The sequence below is a fragment of the Macrotis lagotis genome, chromosome 2 (genome assembly GCF_037893015.1).
Source record: "Macrotis lagotis isolate mMagLag1 chromosome 2, bilby.v1.9.chrom.fasta, whole genome shotgun sequence".
Classification (NCBI taxonomy): domain Eukaryota; kingdom Metazoa; phylum Chordata; class Mammalia; order Peramelemorphia; family Peramelidae; genus Macrotis; species Macrotis lagotis.
Genome location: NC_133659.1, coordinates 105,495,256 through 105,513,983, shown reverse-complemented (window position 1 = coordinate 105,513,983; position 18,728 = coordinate 105,495,256). Strand labels below are relative to the sequence as shown.

The window sequence follows — 18,728 nt, the reverse complement described above, 5'->3', positions numbered from 1 at the left end:
GTAGTGCGTGAGTGTAACCGAGTGTCTGGGGCCTTTGTGACTAACAGCAGCATAGTTCATGGAAAGAGGGCCACCAATCTGAACATAAGGATCCCTTTGGGCCACATCATTGACTTAGTGTTGAAATGGAATGTTTTATATGATGTATAGTATTTTTATTTATTTTTCTGACCATCCTCTCAGGGACAGCTGAACTAGCTGTCTCTTGACATCTCTTCCAATTTTTAAATCATAATCCCATATATCTGTGTATATGTCCCAATACATGCCTGTATCTCTCTGAAAGCACATTTTAGTGTGGTGGGGAATGTGTGTATGTGGGTGGGTGGGTGGTGGTTGTCTGTGTGTGCATTTTAAGGAGTAGATTACATCAGATTCTATGTGGGTGTAAGTGAGGAAGTCTCCCACATTCCCTATGCCTAAACACCCAACATAAAGTGGAAAGAGCATTAAATGAGTCTTTGTGTCTGTATAAACAAGTTGGGTAATTGGCTACCCCTCTTCCTACTCCCCTCCCTCCCCTCATGCACACCAAAAAGCTCTTTCTTTGGATAAGGAGGTGTTGGCATTGGCTGCTCAAGTGACTGTCTCTATCCTCCACTTTACAGTTACCTCCCCTTCCCTTCCTCAGGTAGATGAGGGCCAGTGTGCCCACCAAAAAGCCCTTTCCCTCTCCCAAGGGTGAAGCCCTCCGGGTTATATAATGGAGGTTGGTGATTCTGCAATGGAGATGCTCCTAGATGTCTGCACAGGTGTGAAGCTCTGGGTGGGGATGTGTACTTAGCTGGCTTCCCCCCTCCCTCCCCTCCTGCTCTGGGTATCTTTCTCATCCTGGCTGCTTATTTATTCAGCTCATCTGCATGTCTGCCAGCAGGGTGTTGAGTGGAGAAAGGACAAATCACCCTCTCCTTTGGTCTCTAAGCTGAACGGGGGGGGGGGGGGGGGGGGGGGATTTCCAGTGTCTCCTAATGGACTGTCTTTGCTTCCCTCCCCAGATGATGATGATGATGATGATGATGATGATGATGATGTGTGTGTGTGTTTGTGTGTGTCTGTGTGTCTGTGTGCGGGCGTTTGGGGGAGGGAGAGTGGGAGTGGAGAATGTCTTGAACTGCAGAGGGAGGGTTAGGAAGAGCAGAGGCTCCAGTGATTTTTAACTCCTTCCTCCTCGGGAAGGATGGAGATGGAGCAGCGAGCTGAGCGAGCCTCTTGTGAGTCCTACCCCACCCCCACCTGTCCCTTAAGCTGCTCCTCCAAACAACAGCCACGCGGGATTTGACATAACTTGGGCGGGGGGGGAGGGAGCTCAGCGTGGTGAGTGATCTTGCCGTGTTGCTTCTCAGCTTCTTTCCCGGTTAATTAAAGTTGGAGAAAGAGAAAGGGAGTCTGCTCGGGAGAGGAGACTCACGGAACCGGCTGCCCTTGATTCCCCTCCATTGTCCTCCTAGGGCCAGGTGTGGATGCCTCGGGATTGATGGAGCCGTAAGGAAAGGTAAAGAACCGGCTGCTTTCTGTGGGCTTGTGTGCGTGTGCGCGCGCGCGCGCGCGTGTGTGTGTGTGTGTGGGCATGTGTGCATGGGGGTTCGTGGGGGTGGGCAGGATCGAGGACCAGTGATGGATCCTGTTAGGGGCTGAGGGATATTGATTGCGGGCTAGTCAGCATCTCTCCTGCCTCTGATCCCTTATTCCCTGCCCTTGGAGCAGCTTCCCCTGCTGCTTCTCAGGGGGTGGCAGGGTCACTGCTTCACAGAGGTCAGGAGATGGATGCCCGGACAGTACCACCCGTGGCTGCCATGGAGGTGCCCAACATCAAAGATTTCCACTGGAAGACCCTGGCCCCACTGCCCAGTCGGCGGGTCTACTCGTCCCTGGTGGAGGCTGGAGGACAGGTCTATGCCATAGGAGGCTGTGATGACAATGGAGTCCCCATGGATTGCTTTGAGGTCTACTCCCCTGAGGCTGACCAGTGGACTTCCTTGCCCCCCATGCCCACGGCCCGGGCTGGGGTGGCCGTCATAGCCCTGGGAAAACGGATCATGGTGATTGGGGGTGTGGGGACCAATCAGCTGCCCCTGAAGATCGTGGAGATGTACAACATCGATGAAGGCAAGTGGAAGAAGAGGAGTGTGCTGAGGGAGGCCGCCATGGGCATCTCTGTCACTACAAAAGGCAAGCCAGACCAGGCTTTGGGCACCATTGGGCACAAAGGGGCTGGAAAGAGGGCAGGAAACACTGGGGTAGTCTTGTTGGAAGACTGGAAAGGAAAGGGGGATGAATTCTGTTTAGGACAGTGATTCCCCAGTTTACTCCTCTATCAACTTTGCTGAAAGCTGCCATAACCCTCCAGACTCCCTTGTTCTCCTCCCACCAAAACAAAAGAGGTACAAAAGCCTGAACCTGACTTCACAGGTGCCACAGTCACCAAATAGCTGCTTGAGCCACTCAGCAGGAAGAGCACATCATAAAAACTGTAATAGTGAGAGTCGGGGTGTCTGGAGAGAACAAATCACCCCATAACTCACTGCCCAAACTAGTCACCCCCAAACTCAATCTAAACAACTGTTTGAAGCTTTCTAGTGATTTCTCCTACCACTCCTTCCCATCTCCAAATTTCCCTGCTATCCAAATGGGAATGCCAATCCTCTTTTAGAGAAATTCTGAATATCTATACTAGTATCCTTCTACTACAGGGCTTCCACCCATTCTCAACACTTTCCCTTTGTGGATAGTCTATCAATCTTCAAGCATTTATTTAGCACCTATTATGTGCCAGACACTAATGATTGGGAGATAGCCCCCCCAAAAAAGACACCCCCCAAAACCTAGTCCCTGTCCTCAAGGGAATTATATTTTAATGAGGGAGACAACATGTAAATAATTTAGTACCTACAAAATCCATATAGAGTAGATGAAAGGTAACTCCTAAAGGGGAAGGCTCTAATAGCTGGAGGGAACAGAAAAGTCCTCCTATAGAAAGTGGGTCTTGAAGGAAGAGGCAGAAGTGAGGAAGAAGAATGTTTCAGCAGAGTAGAAGCAAAGAGATGGCAAGTTGAGGACAGGGCAGAAAGTGGAAGAGAACATATATTAAACCCCTACTATATGCTAGATACTGTCCCCAGAAAATATCTTTACACCTATTTTTTTCCACTGATATGTCCTGTGTACTGTTGGGTGTAAGGAAGCATTCATTCTTTCTCTTCTTATAATCACTCTATGTCCTGGGTTCTGAGAAAGTCATTCTCTTATTTCATCCCCACAAGGACAGCTTTTTGGCTTTCCTTGTTTGGGGAGGGGGAAAGCCAGACTACAAAAAGCATTCCATGTCCCTGGAAGTTTAATAGAATTGACTTAGCTAGTGGTTGAAGCTGGCAGGGGGAACATTAATCAGAGTGGGGCTTCAGGCATGACTGGTAGTGGATACCCACAAGTCCATGCCAAGGTTGCCCACTGACTCTGATTGTGGTCTGTCTCTTTAGATTACAGAGTGTATGCGGCAGGAGGAATGGGACTAGATCTCCGCCCCCACAACCATCTACAGCACTATGATATGCTCAAGGACATGTGGGTATCATTAGCCCCCATGCCCACCCCAAGATATGCTGCCACTTCCTTTCTCCGAGGTTCCAAGATTTATGTGCTAGGTAAGGATGGGCTACATGCACCCTCAATGTACTCTCTTTTTCCTTCCTGGGGCTCAGTTTATTATCTTTACCCTGTTGGGAATGTATAAAGCCATTTTCTAAGCATTGTGGAGCAGGCAGAGGTCCAGAGGAAAGAGGACTCACTATCCTTGCCCTCATGTGATTCATTGTCATATAATAAATAAATATTAGAACGGAGACTCCAGAGATCCTATCATCAATATTTTTATCTTGCAGAGGAGGAAACTAGTGTACTGAAGAGTAAAATGATTTGCCCAAGATCATAGCATTGTGAGGCCAACAACAACAATAACAAGTCAATGTCCCCATCTTTGGGGAGGTGTCATTTGGGGAGGCAGAAAGCAAGGCATATGCACAACAACTGCAAATGTACAGAGCAACCTATAAATAAGCACAAATGAAGGTCAGCATAGAAAGTTCCTTGCATTGGGAATTAGAAGACCAGAGTTTGAAAGCCGACTTTTCTACTTATGCAGGTTGTGTGACCTTGGACAAGTAACTTCTATCTGGGCCCTAGTTTCCTAGGGTTGGTTGATGGGGTTGTACTATATGACCTACACTATTCCTATGATCCTAAAATTGATGAATGATAAGCTCTAAAGAGGCAGAGGAGCAGTCAGAATTGGGTATGGGTCAATTAGGATAGCTTTCCTGGGGAGTGGTCATCATATTTAAGGGAGAAGGAGACATATTGGTTGTCAGAAATGAAAAGAGAGTATCTTGGGTGGAAGGAAAAAATAGTTCAGAGAAGGAATCATCAGAAAATACATAATAAACTTGGAATATTGATTTAGTACCCTGACTTTAAGAGGGATTGGAGATACTCTCTAGAAAGGATGACTGCTAGTAGGCCTTTCTCAGATAGAATCTCCTTTCCTGGGCTGGTAAGCTTGTTCTGGAGGCTTTAGAGGGACTTTGACCTTGGCTTTTTAGGAGGACGTCAATCCAAGTATGCAGTCAATGCCTTTGAGGTCTTCGACATCGAAACACGCTCATGGACCAAGTTTCCCAATATCCCCTGCAAACGAGCCTTCTCCAGTTTTGTCCCCATGGATGGCTACCTGTATAGTCTGGGGGGTCTGCGGCAGGGCCGCCTCTATCGACAGCCCAAGTTCATGAGGACTATGGATGTGTTTGACATGGAACAGGGTGAGTCTTTCAAACCTTACCCCACCCATTTATCATGTCCCCTCATCCTCCCATCACCGATCCAATAAACATTTATTAAGCATTTTTTTTTTTTTAGGTTTTTGCTAGGCAATAGGGTTAAGTGGCTTGCCCAAGACCACACAGCTAGGTAATTATTAAGTGTCTGAGACTGGATTTGAACCCAGGTACTCCTGACTCCAGGGCCGGTGCTTTATCCACTGCACCACCTAGCCACCCCTATTAAGCATTTTTTTAAAAATTTTATTTTATTTTGAATATTTTACAATTTGCCCCCCTAATCTTGCTTCCCTCCCCCCACCCTCCACAGAAGGCAGTCTGTTAGTCTTTACATTGATCTAAGTTGAATGTGAGGAGAGAGAAATCATGTCCCTAAGGAAGAAAAATAAAGAATTGTGCCTGATTGTTGCACTAATGGAATGAGCAAGTCCATCAGGGTTGGTCATCACCCCCATGTTGCTGCTAGGGTACACAATGTTCCTCTGGTTCTGCTCATCTGGCTCAGCATCAGTCCATGCACATCTTTCCTGGCTTCCCTGAATTCCCATCCCTCTTGGCTTCTAATATAACATAATGTTCTATCACATACATATACCACATTTTGTTAAGTCATCCCCCAATTAAAGGACATTTACTTGATTTTCAGTTCTTTGCCACCACAAACAGGGCTGCTATGAATATTTTTGTACAAATGATTTTTTTATACATTACTAAAATATTCTTGTTTAAGAGTAAACATAATACCTCCTCCCCCCCCCAAAAAATATAGACCCTCATGAGAAATAAAGTAAAGGAAAGAGAAAAAAATGTGTTACAGTCTGTGTTCTGATACCATCAGCTCTGTCTCGGGTGGATCACATTCTTTATGATAAGTCCACCACAAAAAGTTACTTCCATATTTTTGCACTATTGCTGTTACTGATTGTAAATCCCTCCATCCATTCCTCCCCACTACCATATATTATAGTTTCTCTCTCCTTTCACTCTGTCCCTCTTCTAAAATGTGCTGTATAGTGACTGAGTAGCATAGCAGACTGATCACCAGCCCTGGGGCCAAGAGACCCCGAGCCCACATACCACCCCTGAGACCCTGAAACCACCTGGCCCCATGGTCCTGGACAGGTCGCTTAATCCCAGCCCCTTGCAAGAAGTAAAAAAGAAAATGTATTATATCTGACTGTTCTCTCCTATAATCTACCCTCTCCTCTATAACCCACATCTACCCCTTCCCCCTTTCCCCCTTCTCTCCTTTTTACTCTAGATGTCTATACCCTATTGAATGTGTGTGCTGTTTCCTCTCTGAGTCATTTCTGATGAGAGTGAAGGTTCCCTCATTCCCCCCTTGCCTTCTTCCCTCCCATATCATTGCAAAAGCTCATTGTAAAAAGAAGAAAAAAAACATCTTTTGTACAAAATATTTTAGCCTATTCCACCTCTCCTTTCTCTTACTCCCAATATATTTCCCTTTTAGCCATTAACTCCATTTTACAATATATTATATCTTCAGATTCAGTTTTCTCCTGTGCTTCATCTATAAAAGCTCCTTCTACCTGCTCTATTAAATGAGAAGTTTCATATGAGTGTAATCAGTATCATTTTTCTATGCAAGAATACATGTAGTTCATCATCATTAAGTCCTTCATATTTTACCCTTCTCCTCCACTCTCCATGCTTCACCTGAGTCCTGGGGAGACTGCAGAAATCTCTAAGCATTATTAATAAAAAGATAGTTCTTGCTTTCAAGGGGATTAAAATGTAAAGGTTACAAATTTAAAGGGTTACAAATTTCACACAAAAGAGAGGCAGCTAGGTGCACAGTGGTTAGAGCCCTGGCCCTGGAGTCAGGAGGACCTGAGTTTAAATCCAGCCTCAGTCACTTAAAAAATTGCCTATGACCTTAGGCAAATCACTTAACCCAATTGCCTTAAAGAAGTAAAAAAAAAAATCATAAAAGTATCCAAAAGGAAGTAAGGAAGGAATGGAGAATCACCAATACTTCCTCACTCCCAGGTCCCTGAAAGCTTTGGATGACTGTCTTTCTGGGCCCTAGCACCTCCTTGCTGACATTTTGCCTACTCAGGTCTGATAAACTTTTCAAAAGATTACCACCACCCTTCATCATCTTTTTTCTCCCTTTTTTATTTTTTTACTTTTTCCATTTACTTGTAAAGAAAGTTTGAAACATTAATTTTTGGTGAGATTTTGAGATCCACATTTTTCTCCTTCCCTCCGGTTGACAACAAGTAATCTGATATAGGATATACATGTACAGCTCTGTTGAACATATTTCCATATTAGTCATGTTATGAAAGAAGAATTAGAACAGAAGGAGAAGAACATGAAAGAGAAAAAACATAAAGCATAAAGCATAAATTAAAAATTGAAAATAGTATGCTTTGGTCTATATTCAGACATTATAGTTATTTCTCTGGAAGTGGATGGAACTTTTCCATTAGAATTATCTTTGGTAATTGTACTGCTGAGAAGAGTTAAGTCTGTCATTGTTGATCATCAATGTTGCTGTTAATGTCTACAATATTCTCCTGGTTTCCCTCATTTCACTCAGCATCCTTCATCATCTCTTGATCAAACTCCCTCCACCTTCAGTTTCTCCCCTCACCAATCCCTCTTCCAGACAACCAAAGGCACAAGTCTGACCATCTTATTCTCATGCCCCCAAATCTTCACTGGCTCCCTACTGCCTATAGAATAACATACAAACCCCTGAGTCCAGTATTTTAGTCCTTTCACAAATCTGACTCCAATTCACTTTCTCTAGACTTTTCATATCCTGTTTTCTCAGCTTGTTCTACTCCTCAAAGATGTTTATCTTTGAGCATTCATGTAGTCCTGGAACACCTTTTCACTTCTACCTGTGTAAATCCTTCTCTTTCTTCAAGACTCAGCATCCATGAAGTTTTCCCTGTTAAAAGCATTCTCTCCTTTCCTAGACTGCATTTGCCCAGCTGCCTCTTTTGCTCCTACTTATTTTAATTTTAATTTTATTTTGTATTCATGCATGTATGCACCTTTCCTCTTTCATCTGTCATCTCTAAATTCCCAGAAGACAGAATAATGTTTGCCTCATGGTAGGCACATACTTAATATCTATCAAATTAATGGAAGGAAGGAATACTTCTTTTACTTTGCTTCCATAGAGCCAGAACCAGGATCAGGGTACAAAGCACAAGAAGAAACCATCAGGTCACTTGTTAATAAGAATTTATATAATTTACATATTTTAACATCAGAAAATTCCTGTCTCTAAGGCATGTAGTTTTTTCCCTCTAGGGATAACTCAAGTTATCATAAAAAAAAGCAGCCTGGTGTGATGGAAAATGCTGAATTTGAAATTAGAATATCTGGGTTCAAATTCTAGCTCTGTCACTTGCATGGGGTGAAACTTTGGGCAAATCACTTTACTGGGCCTCAGTTTTCTCATTTGTAAAACTGAAGGATTGGACTCAATGAGGATCTTAAAGTAGCTTTGAGAGATAGCAATGGATAGAAAGAGTGCTGCTCCTGAGTGATTTCAAATCTAACCTCAGATACTTCCTAGCTGTGTAACCCTGACCAGTCACTTAACCCTGCTTGCCTCAGTTTCCTCATCTGTAAAAGAGTCGGAGAAGGAAACGACAAACCACTCTAGTGTCTCTGCCAAGAAAACCCAAATGGGATCATGAAGAGTCAGACACAACTGAAAATGACTCAACAACAACAACAACAAAGTCCCTCTGAGCTCTAAATCTATGATTTGATGATGCTAAATTGAATGTTGACTTGCCCAGATCCAATGCCTGTCATTCCTTGGACCCCATTTAGCTCCTTGAGCCTCACAACTGAGACTTGCCCTACTCAGCACTCTGTACCTTGGGCCAGGACTGAGATGTGTGCCATTCTGTTAGATGGCATTTACTAACATCCCCTTGCCAGCCTCTACCAACAGCTAGGCCAGGCCCATCAAACTAGCTCAGGGTGATGGCTCAGAACCAGGAGGGGTTGGGTATTTGCCCAGGAAATCCAATGTTCTAGCTGGGGACAAGGGGAGCGATTTCTAAATTTTGCCCAGAGTACATAGAGAAATAGCACAGTATGGAGAGTCCAGCAACAGACCTGGAGTCAAAAAACTTGAGTTCTAATTTTGCCTCTGACATCAACTTCTATTATTTTTCAGTCATCTTTTAGGTGTATCCAACTCTTTGTGATTCCATTTGGGGTTTCTTGGCAAGGATACTGGAGTGGGTTGCCGTTTTCTTCTCCAGTTCATTTTACAGATGAGAAAACTAAGGCAGAGTGGTTAAGTGACTTGCTCAGGGTCACACAGCTAAGTGTCTGAGGTCAGATTTGAACTCAGAAAGAGAAGTCTTTCAGACTCCAGGCCCTGTGTTCCATTCATCGCATCACTTAACTGTTAGACATTAACTAGCTGTGATATTTTTAAGCAAGCTGTTTACTGAGTTACCTAAACTTTAATTATTTCAACTGCCAATCAAATGGAAGCTCCATGGAAGAAAAGACTATTTATTTTTGACTCTTTATGTCCAGTGCCTAGGACAGAGCCCAAATTTGGCAGAAGCGTGATAAATGAATGGCTGTTGATTGTCTTATTGATTGAACTATAAATAAAGCAATTTTAATTGCATCAACTGCTTCACAAGGCTGTTGTGAAGAAAGATATCTATATGTATAAACATATATAGAAAGGTGTTATTGTAATTATGTCTTGTTCAGGGCTATTCGTATTCATCCCTAAATATAAATACATGCTATCTAGAGAACAGTTTTCCCCCCAAAGATTATTTCCATCTGTTTTCTCATTTTGTCCTAATAATAACCCTGTACCTGCATGAGGTAGGTAGGACTGGAGTTCTTTACTCCTAGTTTACAGATGGATAAATAGAGGAATTAAGATAGGTCAAGAACACAGATCAAGAACACAGCAAATTGGAGACAAAGCTGAACCTAGAATCCAAATTCTATATTGTCTAAGGCACTTTGAGGAGCAGCTAGAATACTGGATCTGCAGTTATGAAGATCTGAGTTCAAATCTAGCCTCAGACCCATACTAACTGTGTTACCTTGGGCAAGTCACTTAACCCTACTTGCCTTAGCTCCTCATCTGTAAAAAGGGGTCACTGGAGAAGGAAATGGCAAACTTTACCAGTATCTTTTCCAAAAAAAAACTCATGGACAATGTCCATGGGGTCATTTTAGAGTCGGATATGATTAAATGATAAATGTCCTTTAGACAGAAATTTGAATAAACAGGATCATGGGATATAGAATGGAGAAGAATCTTTTTTTGACTCTAGTCCAAAATCCTCTTTTATAGATGAGGAAACTGAGGCCTAAGGAGAAGCAGCAATTTTCCATTTCAGGAACAATGTGATAAAATTCTTTTGTGGAAAAGGGGAACAGCAAAATTGTAGAACAAAATTGTAGAATATTAGAGCTTAGAAGGAACATTAGAGATTATTTAGTTCAATTTTTATGTTTTATAGCTAAGGATACTGAGTCTCAGAGAAGCAAAGTTCCTGGTGAGTGGAATGAACTGTGTGTAGTCTCAGGAACAGCTCCCTCAGACATATAAGGGAAGTGTTGAAGCCATTATAGAAAACAGGGTTGGAACAAAGCCCATGTAGAGTATAACATGGACCTGAGTATAATGAGTTCATATTCACTTCCAACTCACTCTAATCATGGCAGAAGGAGAAGGCAGGGACCAAGTATGAGGTGGCATGGAGCAGCAGGCCAAGCTTAAGATACCATGCTTAACAGTTTATATACTGCCTCTGAAGCCTCAGGAAGTCATTTCATCTCTGATGGCCTCACTTTCCTCATTGGTAAAATGAGAAACTTAGGTTAGATCAGTGGTTCTCAAAGCAGGGTCTACAAGGGTCCCCACCACCCTTTCAGAGAGTCCACAAAAAAATGTTCATAATATACTAAGACATTATTTGACTAATAAATCCTCCTCCCTTCTTCATATCTGTTCAACCAAAACAATAGATCACAATAGATCAAATGTAGAAGCTTACAGGAGAATCGAACTGTTTTCTATTAAGGCAAGCATTTAAAGAGATTTGCAAAAAAAAGTATTTATTTTTCATTAATATGTATTTTATATTAATTGTAATTGATCTATTATAGTTATTTTTAATGGATAAATGAATATTTTTAAATTGTTAGCCCTAATTTCTAATATCTAAATATCTAATATCTAAATATCAATAGATGTAAGCCACACAACAATCATTTTTTTAGAGAGTAAAGGAATACTGTGACCAAAAAGGTTTGAGAACTGCTGGCCTAGATGATCTCATTGGCTCCTTCTGGTTTTAAATCTATGGTCTTCTGATTCTATGAATTCTATTGATCTGCAAGGGATACACTTTGTTGTTGTTGAGTTATTTCAGTCATATCTGACTCTTTGTGACTCATTGTGGGATTTTCTTGGCAAGAAAATACTGATGTCATTTGCCATTTCTTTCTCCAGCTTATTTTACAGGAGAGAAAACTGAGCAAACAGGGTGAAGTGATTTTTCCCAGGGTCACATGGCTAGTAAGTGTGAAGGCTGGCTTTGAACCCAGGAAGATGAATCGTCTACTAGCTGCCTGAAGGGATACAATTAATGTTGATGAGTGCAAGGTGGGAATAGACCCAAGCTAAACTTGCTCCCACCCCAGAGATCAGGAAGTACCCCCTGCCCAGAGAATGCTCTGAGATCAGGTTGTTCTCAACATCTTTTCTCCTCCTTTCTTGGCATGTAGGAGGTTGGATGAAGATAGAGCGGTCCTCGTTCCTAAAGAAGCGCAGAGCTGACTTTGTATCAGGCTGCTTAGGAGGGAGAGTCATAGTGGCTGGAGGTCTAGGTAAGAATCAGAGTGTTCTTGGCAGTGCTGGGTGGCTGGGCTGGTGCCATGGGGTTTTGGGTGACACCAGATGAGCAATGGCAGCAATCGATAACACCCTGAAATCAGTACTGTTCCTTTCCACAAAGATCACAAAGCATCTACTATAGTAGAGAGAACAATGGAGTTGAAGCCAAAGGACATTGATTCTACTTCCACTGCCAGCTCTGCTACTCAACAAGAAACCAAGGAGCATTTAAATGACTGTTCTAGTTACTTCATCCATCAGCAGCAGCCTTAGGGAATCCCTGGGGACCAGAAGGCCAAGTCTGCCCCCTTTATATAGGAGGAAATGGAGACTTAGGAAAGTCAGAGGCAGGAATGTGTATGGATCTAGCACCTATGGCCTGGGCCAGATAGATTGATAAATTTTCAGTGTGAGCATTTATACATTTGGAAATCAACAAATGGTACAAATCAGGGCTTGATTTATTATTGTGTCGATTATCTAAAACAAAGGAGAAAATATTAATAATGCAGATTAACCTTAAAAGTATTTTGTGCACACATTACTTTTTCCAGAGAGCTGATTGTTAAATATTCCCCAGCATACTACTGGTAAAAGCCTGGCAATTAGCCACTATAGGATTATGGGGCACTGATTCCAGGAATTCTGGTATACCCTAGATTTAGGTCAGATTAATTGTTTTTGGAAAAATTTGTCTGCAAATGATTCTTTCTAACATTCTGTTTCCTTTCTTCCCATTTCAGTGCTCCCTCCTTCATGCCTAACTTTCTCTTGATATTTGAATCAGAGTCATAAACAATTTAAGCCAGAAGGGACTTTTAGATAATTGAATTCAACTCCTTATTTCAGACCAAGAGACAGACACAGAGACAGAAAGATAGAGATAGAAACAGAAACAGAGAGAGAAAGAGAAGAGAGAGAAAGAATGTAAGAGAGAAAAGAGTGGAGAGAGGAGAAAGGAGAGAAGAGGAAAGAGAAAAGAGGAGAGGGGGAGATGGGAGAGGGAAGAGGAGAGGGGGAAGAGGAGAGAGAAGAAAGGAAAAGGAAAGAAAAGAGAGAAGAGAGGAGAAGGGAAAGAAAAGAGAAAAGAGAAGAGCACAGAGGAGAGAGGGGAAGAAAAGAGAGGAGAGAGGAAAGGAGAGGAGACCAGAGAGGATAGGGGAGAGGACTGAGGGAAAAGGGGAGACAGGAGCAATTCACGCAGGGTCACATAGTGAGTTAGTAGTAGAGTCTGGTTGAAAAGAATCTAGATTTTCCAAAGCTATTTGCCCTAAGAAATAGGGATCATGTTTAAAAGGAAGAATGGCTATCTTTATATGGAATTAGTTAATTTTTTTCAGTAGATATTTATTCTTACCAATTGCTAGGCACTGAACTAGGGTCTAGAGATACAAAACTAACCTAAAAACAATTCCTGTCCTCAAGGATAATACATTTTAGTGTTTGGAGTGTGGTGGGGGAGGAAGAAGGGAGCAGAGGAATCTTCCTGGAACTCTTCAGATCCTGCAGTTCAGGTCACCAATCACTGTGCCCATGCTTCAGGAAAGCTGCTGTGAACTCATAAAAATGAGGTCTCTGGTAAAAGGTTAAAAAAAACAAACAAAAAAGCAAGTCAGACCCTCTGTAGGTCAGGGGATCATGTGGTCTATGAACTTGGATGGGAAAGAAGTAATAACTTCATTTTCATTAACCTTAAATTTCCTTTTTAATCCTATATCCTTTATTTTATGCATTTAAAAACATTATTTTGAAAAGGTGTCCTGAGGCTTCTCCAGACAGCCCAAGGGGACCACCACACAGTAAAGTGGAGAACCCCTGCTAAAGTAGGAAGGACCTAAAAAGAGCATCATGGGTAGGGAGAAGCTCAGCCCACATGGAGATCAAAATAAGGTAAATTATTAGGGAAGGGTACCACAGAGTCATAGATTTCAAACGGGAAGAGGCCTTAGAGGTCACATCATTCATTCACCTCATTTTACAGAGAAGAAAACTGAGGCCCAAAAAGGTTAAATTTTTTCCCAAGGTCACATAGGGTCTAAATCCAGGTCCACTGAATTCATATCCAGACAGCTCGGTGATTAGACGCCTAGAGTCAAAACCTGAGTTTAAATCCAGTCTTAGACCCTAGTTGTATGACCCTAGACAAATCACGTAATCTTTGTCTGATTTGGACAGACAATGGAGATAATAATAATAATAATTTCTAACTTTTTATGTTTTTGTGAGGATCAATTGAGATAATATGTAAAGCACTTCATTTGAGTACAATGCTTCCTGACACCATTTGGGATTTTCTTAGCAAAGAAACTGGAGTTCAAAAAAAACCAAACAAACAAAAAAATAAAGGTCAGATAGATAGTGCAATGAATGGAGTACCAGCCCTAAAGTCAGGAGAGCCTGGGTTCAAATACAGCCTCAGACATTTAATAATTACTTAGCTGTGTGACCTTGGGCAAGCCGCTTAATCAATCCCATTGCCTTGCAAAAAAAAAGTCCAAACAAATGATACCGGCATGATTGACCATTACCTTTTCCAGTTCATTTTACAGATGAGAAAATGGAGGCAAACAGGGTGAAATGAGTTGCCAGGGTCACCCAGCAGTGTCTGAGGCTGGATTTGAACTCAGGGAGATCAGTCTTCCTGACTCCAGTGCACTGTGGTGCCACCTAGTGGCCCCACATGGCACATAGCCTAATGAAGGTTTGTTCCCTTCACCATCCCTCTTTCCACTATACCATACAATAACCACTTGCCTGCTTGACATGGATGAATGCACACTATTATTTACAACTTATATTTATTTTGTGCTTTAAGGTTCACAAAACAACCATTTGTGCTGGGCAGTGTAAGCATTATTCTCATATTACAGAAGGAAACCTTCAGCTAGTTAGCAGTGGCCAAGTGACTTGACCTCAGACCTCTGAGCTTGCATCGTCCAGCCTGCTGGCCGCATTCGCCTCTGGAGCCAAGGATGATGAAGTCCACTTACCCATCATTGGTGAAACCCAGGCTGGGCTCTGTTCTGAAAGGCTTAGGAACCTTTGTATTTTGTCTGCATTTTCAGGGAACCAGCCAACAGTCCTGGAGACAGCAGAGGCCTTCCATCCAGGGAAGAACAAATGGGAGAGCCTGCCCCCCATGCCCACTCCCCGCTGTGCCTGCTCCAGCCTTGTCATCAAAAGCTGCCTCCTGGCAGTGGGAGGCGTCAATCAGGGACTGAGTGATGCTGTGGAAGCTTTGTGTGTCTCAGACTCCTAGCCCATCCATGCCCACCCTAGCACCCTTCCCCCTTTCCTTGGCAGGGTTAGATGAGATCCTCAAAGCCAAGCAAAATCTCCTTTAGTATGAGGCAGAAAACAGGGCCCACCAGACCCTACCCACCCCACCTGTCCCCATCTCCCAAGAGTGAAAAGTGCTTTCTGAAAAGTCACCAAACACACATCTGCCTAGTCTTAAGCAGGAGAAATCCCATCTGACCCTCAGCTATCAAAAGGTAGATGACCATCATCCACCCATGCCCACTTGCACCTTTTCTTTCATGCGCCCTCTGGCTGGAGACAGCCTTCCAGGTCCCTCACAGTCTGATATAATGGGCCATTGGAGGGCAGTGAATGCTGGTGAGTAATGAATTCCCCCTCAGCAATTTGGAAGAACTGTCCCAACCCAGTGATAGACTTTGCCCAGGGCCAGACTTTGCCTGACAAGTGGGAAAAGGAAGGGAAGGAGCTACGGTCTGACACCCAGAGGTGGGGGGAGGGGGATCATGCCAGACAATGAGGGCAAAGAGGAAATGTAGAAGGCCTCTCCACAAGCAGCAGTGTTGGGGACTAGCCAACCCTGACAGGCTATGGAACAGGGGCTGGCTGCCTTATCAGCCAGGAACCAGAGTCACAGAGCAGATGATGGAATTACTGAAACTATTCAAAATGCTGACATGGAGGCTGTAGACATAGTTCAGGCCCTGGACAGAGACAGCTGGCTGAAGGTCTGAGCCTCAAGGGTACATCCCCTCCCCCTGGAATAGCCCCAGGCGCCTGTGTGGCCTTGGGTCTTTGGCTAGCCCTCTCTTCATCATCTCCCCCTACCATGTCCCCTTGGGCTACCATAGAATCATAATAAGCACAGTTGAGGGGATACTGGCTAATTTTTGAAAGGGATTTGCACAAGTCCGAATGCTTCCTAGGCCTCAAAGTTGAATTGGCAATAGCAGCAACAATGAGAACCACCAAGAAAATGGGGTCACTGGATATCCAGATCCTCAGCAAAGAAACAGGAAATACCTCTCCCTGCTGGTTTCGCCTGCATCAGCAACTTCCTAGGTATCAGTATCAAAAAAGAAATGGATCTGCACGAAATCAGTTCCCTTTGGAATGGCTGACCCAGCTGTGTTGGATGGATGCTTGCCAGCGAAAGGGTGAGAGGAAAGTGGTGCCAGGATATGGAACGATTAGAGATAGGTGAGTGTAAGGTAGGAGAAATAAGGTCCTTCCTGAGCTGAGTTTGGAGCATCAGTTTAGAGATGAGACCTGTCCCTGGGCAGGCCCAGAGATGACTCTGAGAAGCTGAAGACAAGGGTCTTCAGGTTGAGTGAATCTATCCTTGGGTCATTTAATACAGTGGCATTACAGAAAGTGCCCCCCACCCACTACCCCATACACGTTTGAAGTCAAAGATGGTGGTCCAAAAGGCATCTGCAGATCTGACCATCAATCTTCTGCAGACATTGAAGAAAGACATGAGGAATCCTTGCTATAATCTGAATGGTTTTTAAGCAAATCCTCAAAACTTCATGTCTCTGGGGTGTGACGTTCCTTCAGGAAGATTACTCCCCATAGACTCCCTCTCTATAGCTTCCCAGAATGTTTCCAGTCTCCAACAAAACTTCAGGTTTTGGCCATGCTCCCTCTGTCTCTTCCTATCCTGGGGCCATGATGCAGCCCTTCCCTTTCCTCAGGTTTAGAGAGCTGCTTGGAAGGCAAAGCTTGGCCCCAGATAGCCATTGACCCAGAGAAGGTCATGGAGAAGAATGGTGGGGGGTTTCCTACCCACCAGTGGTACTGACCTTCAGCAGCCTATTATACTGGACAGGAGGAGGTTCTGAACTAAAGGAAAGTCGGAAAGTAAAATGCCACCTTTTCTCATTGATCTCAGTGGATTAGGATCATAAAGACAATCTGGCTTCCTGGGGTCACAATTTGGGGAAGGAGGAAAGAGGAGGGAAAAACAGTGCTCCTTCCCTCCTCTCAACATCAGCCATCTCAGCTTCAAGGAGAGACTGAACTTGGACACAGAAGCAGCTAAGCCAAGAGTTGCTGGGAATCTGTTCTCCTAGAACAGCCTATGTCCATTGGAGAAGCTCTGGGAAGGAGCCCAACCCTAGCCCAGCATGGGTGCTCCTCACAGCTGTTCCCAGCTCCTTTGAGCCCCTTCCCCAGAGGCCTGGTATTTATGTCACTGTTCTCCCAGGAACCATTCCCTGGGGCAGGAATTGGGGTTTCCTGTTGACACTGTGCCATCCAAATCCACCTTGGATGGGTTAATTGCACTTATGGTTAATAGCAGCAGCACAATGATTAAAATCTATATTCATATGTTCTCTTGCACCATTTCATGGGTGGGGGGGTGAGGATTGGGGAGGGGGGTAGGATATTGCATCCAATGGGGAAAAGAGGCACCGAGAGGACACCAAGAAGAGCTTCCTCTTCTTAAGTATCCTAGGAATGAAGACTTCATGTCCCTTAGTAAAAACAGTTCCCAAACTCCCAATTCTTTATCAGGAAGTTTCTAACAGCCAACCTCATCTCATCCTGGCAGTCATAGATTTAGAACTGAAAGGAACTTCAGAGATCATCTAGTCCAAAATGTGGCCCAGAGGTACCCAGGGACTTCCCAGAGTCATTCAGGTGTCTGAGATTCCAATCTAAGCTCTCGGACTCAGGACAACACCTTTTGCACTGGACCAATGTAAACCTGCCCTAATGTAAGACTTGGCCCATCGTTGTCATCCATAGATTTAAAGGCTACATATTCTGACCAGGGTGCTAAGCGGACCTGTCTATTATTTATGATCAGAGATTTGGAGGTTCCCTCTCCATGTGGTCTGGGCTGCCTCCCCACCTGGGTCCCAGGGTAGCCCTGCCACCTGCTGGCCCTTCCTGGCATTCCATTCCCACAGAAAAGGCTTCTGAATGTCCTTCACTCAGTCATTGGCGTCCCCTAGTGTGAACATGGAAAAACTTCTACCATTTGTAGACAACTCAAATTTCTATGCTGCTTTTCAGTTTATAAAACATAAGGCAGGTGAGGGAAATTGAGGCTCAGAGAGTCGATGGTGCAGTGGATAGAGCACTAACCTTGGAGTTGGGAGGATGAGAATTTGAATCTGGCCTCAGACATTTGCCTCTTACTAGCTGAGTGACCTTGGGTAAGACACTTACCCCAATTGCCTCACATCCAGAGTTGTCTCCACTCGTCCTGATTCATACATATCTGGTCACTGGACCCAGATGGTTCTGGAGAAGAAAGTGAGGCTGATGACTGAGCACAGCACCCCCTCATTCAAATACAATTTACATGCTTGTCATGGCATCACCTCCTTGATGTCATGGAGTTCAGCAAGAATGAAGGACAAAATCTTAAAGATAACTCAAAGTTCTATACTGCTTTCAGATTTATAAAGCATGAGGCAGGTGAGAAGAGCTGAGGTTCAGAGAAGTTATTTAAATGTCTCAAGATCACATAGAAGACTTAGAGAATGATTTGTCCATCACAAATGGAATGGATATAACTTAGTTATAACTTAGATCAGACAGAGGGAAGCTATTTATTTCTTCCATACAAAAGACAGGCTTAAAATCCAAAGGCTAATCTAACATCCTTCCTATGATCTAAAGTTTCTTCAAAAGGGAATAGAAGGATATTCAAGGAACAACTTAAACATAAATGTATATTTTAAATGTTATAATATTTAAAATAAAATTTTTAAGATTATAAAGATTATAATTAAATATATGATATT

The 18,728-nt window shown here is 43.5% G+C and overlaps 1 protein-coding gene across 1 annotated transcript; it reads left to right on the top strand.

Moving 5' to 3' along the window:
- Positions 1–637: 637 nt before the first annotated feature.
- KLHDC8A (kelch domain containing 8A) lies at positions 638–17,210 on the top strand. Its single transcript, XM_074220417.1, has 8 exons — positions 638–752; positions 1,449–1,492; positions 1,705–2,169; positions 3,477–3,641; positions 4,596–4,811; positions 11,601–11,702; positions 14,775–16,167; positions 16,862–17,210. Exons 3-7 carry the CDS (start codon positions 1,761–1,763, stop codon positions 14,966–14,968), a joined length of 1,086 nt encoding a protein of 361 aa, XP_074076518.1. The 5' UTR covers positions 638–752; positions 1,449–1,492; positions 1,705–1,760; the 3' UTR covers positions 14,969–16,167; positions 16,862–17,210.
- The last annotated feature ends 1,518 nt before the right edge of the window (positions 17,211–18,728 follow it).

What these genes read in the sequence shown, in the direction of transcription:
- KLHDC8A (XM_074220417.1), top strand. Translation starts at nt 1,761, where the DNA reads ATGGATGCCCGGACAGTACCACCCGTGGCTGCCATGGAGGTGCCCAAC. An exon ending in CATCTCTGTCACTACAAAAG is followed by an intron (nt 2,170 to 3,476) that starts GCAAGCCAGACC and finishes CTGTCTCTTTAG; the next exon opens with ATTACAGAGTGTATGCGGCA. An exon ending in TTCCAAGATTTATGTGCTAG is followed by an intron (nt 3,642 to 4,595) that starts GTAAGGATGGGC and finishes TTGGCTTTTTAG; the next exon opens with GAGGACGTCAATCCAAGTAT.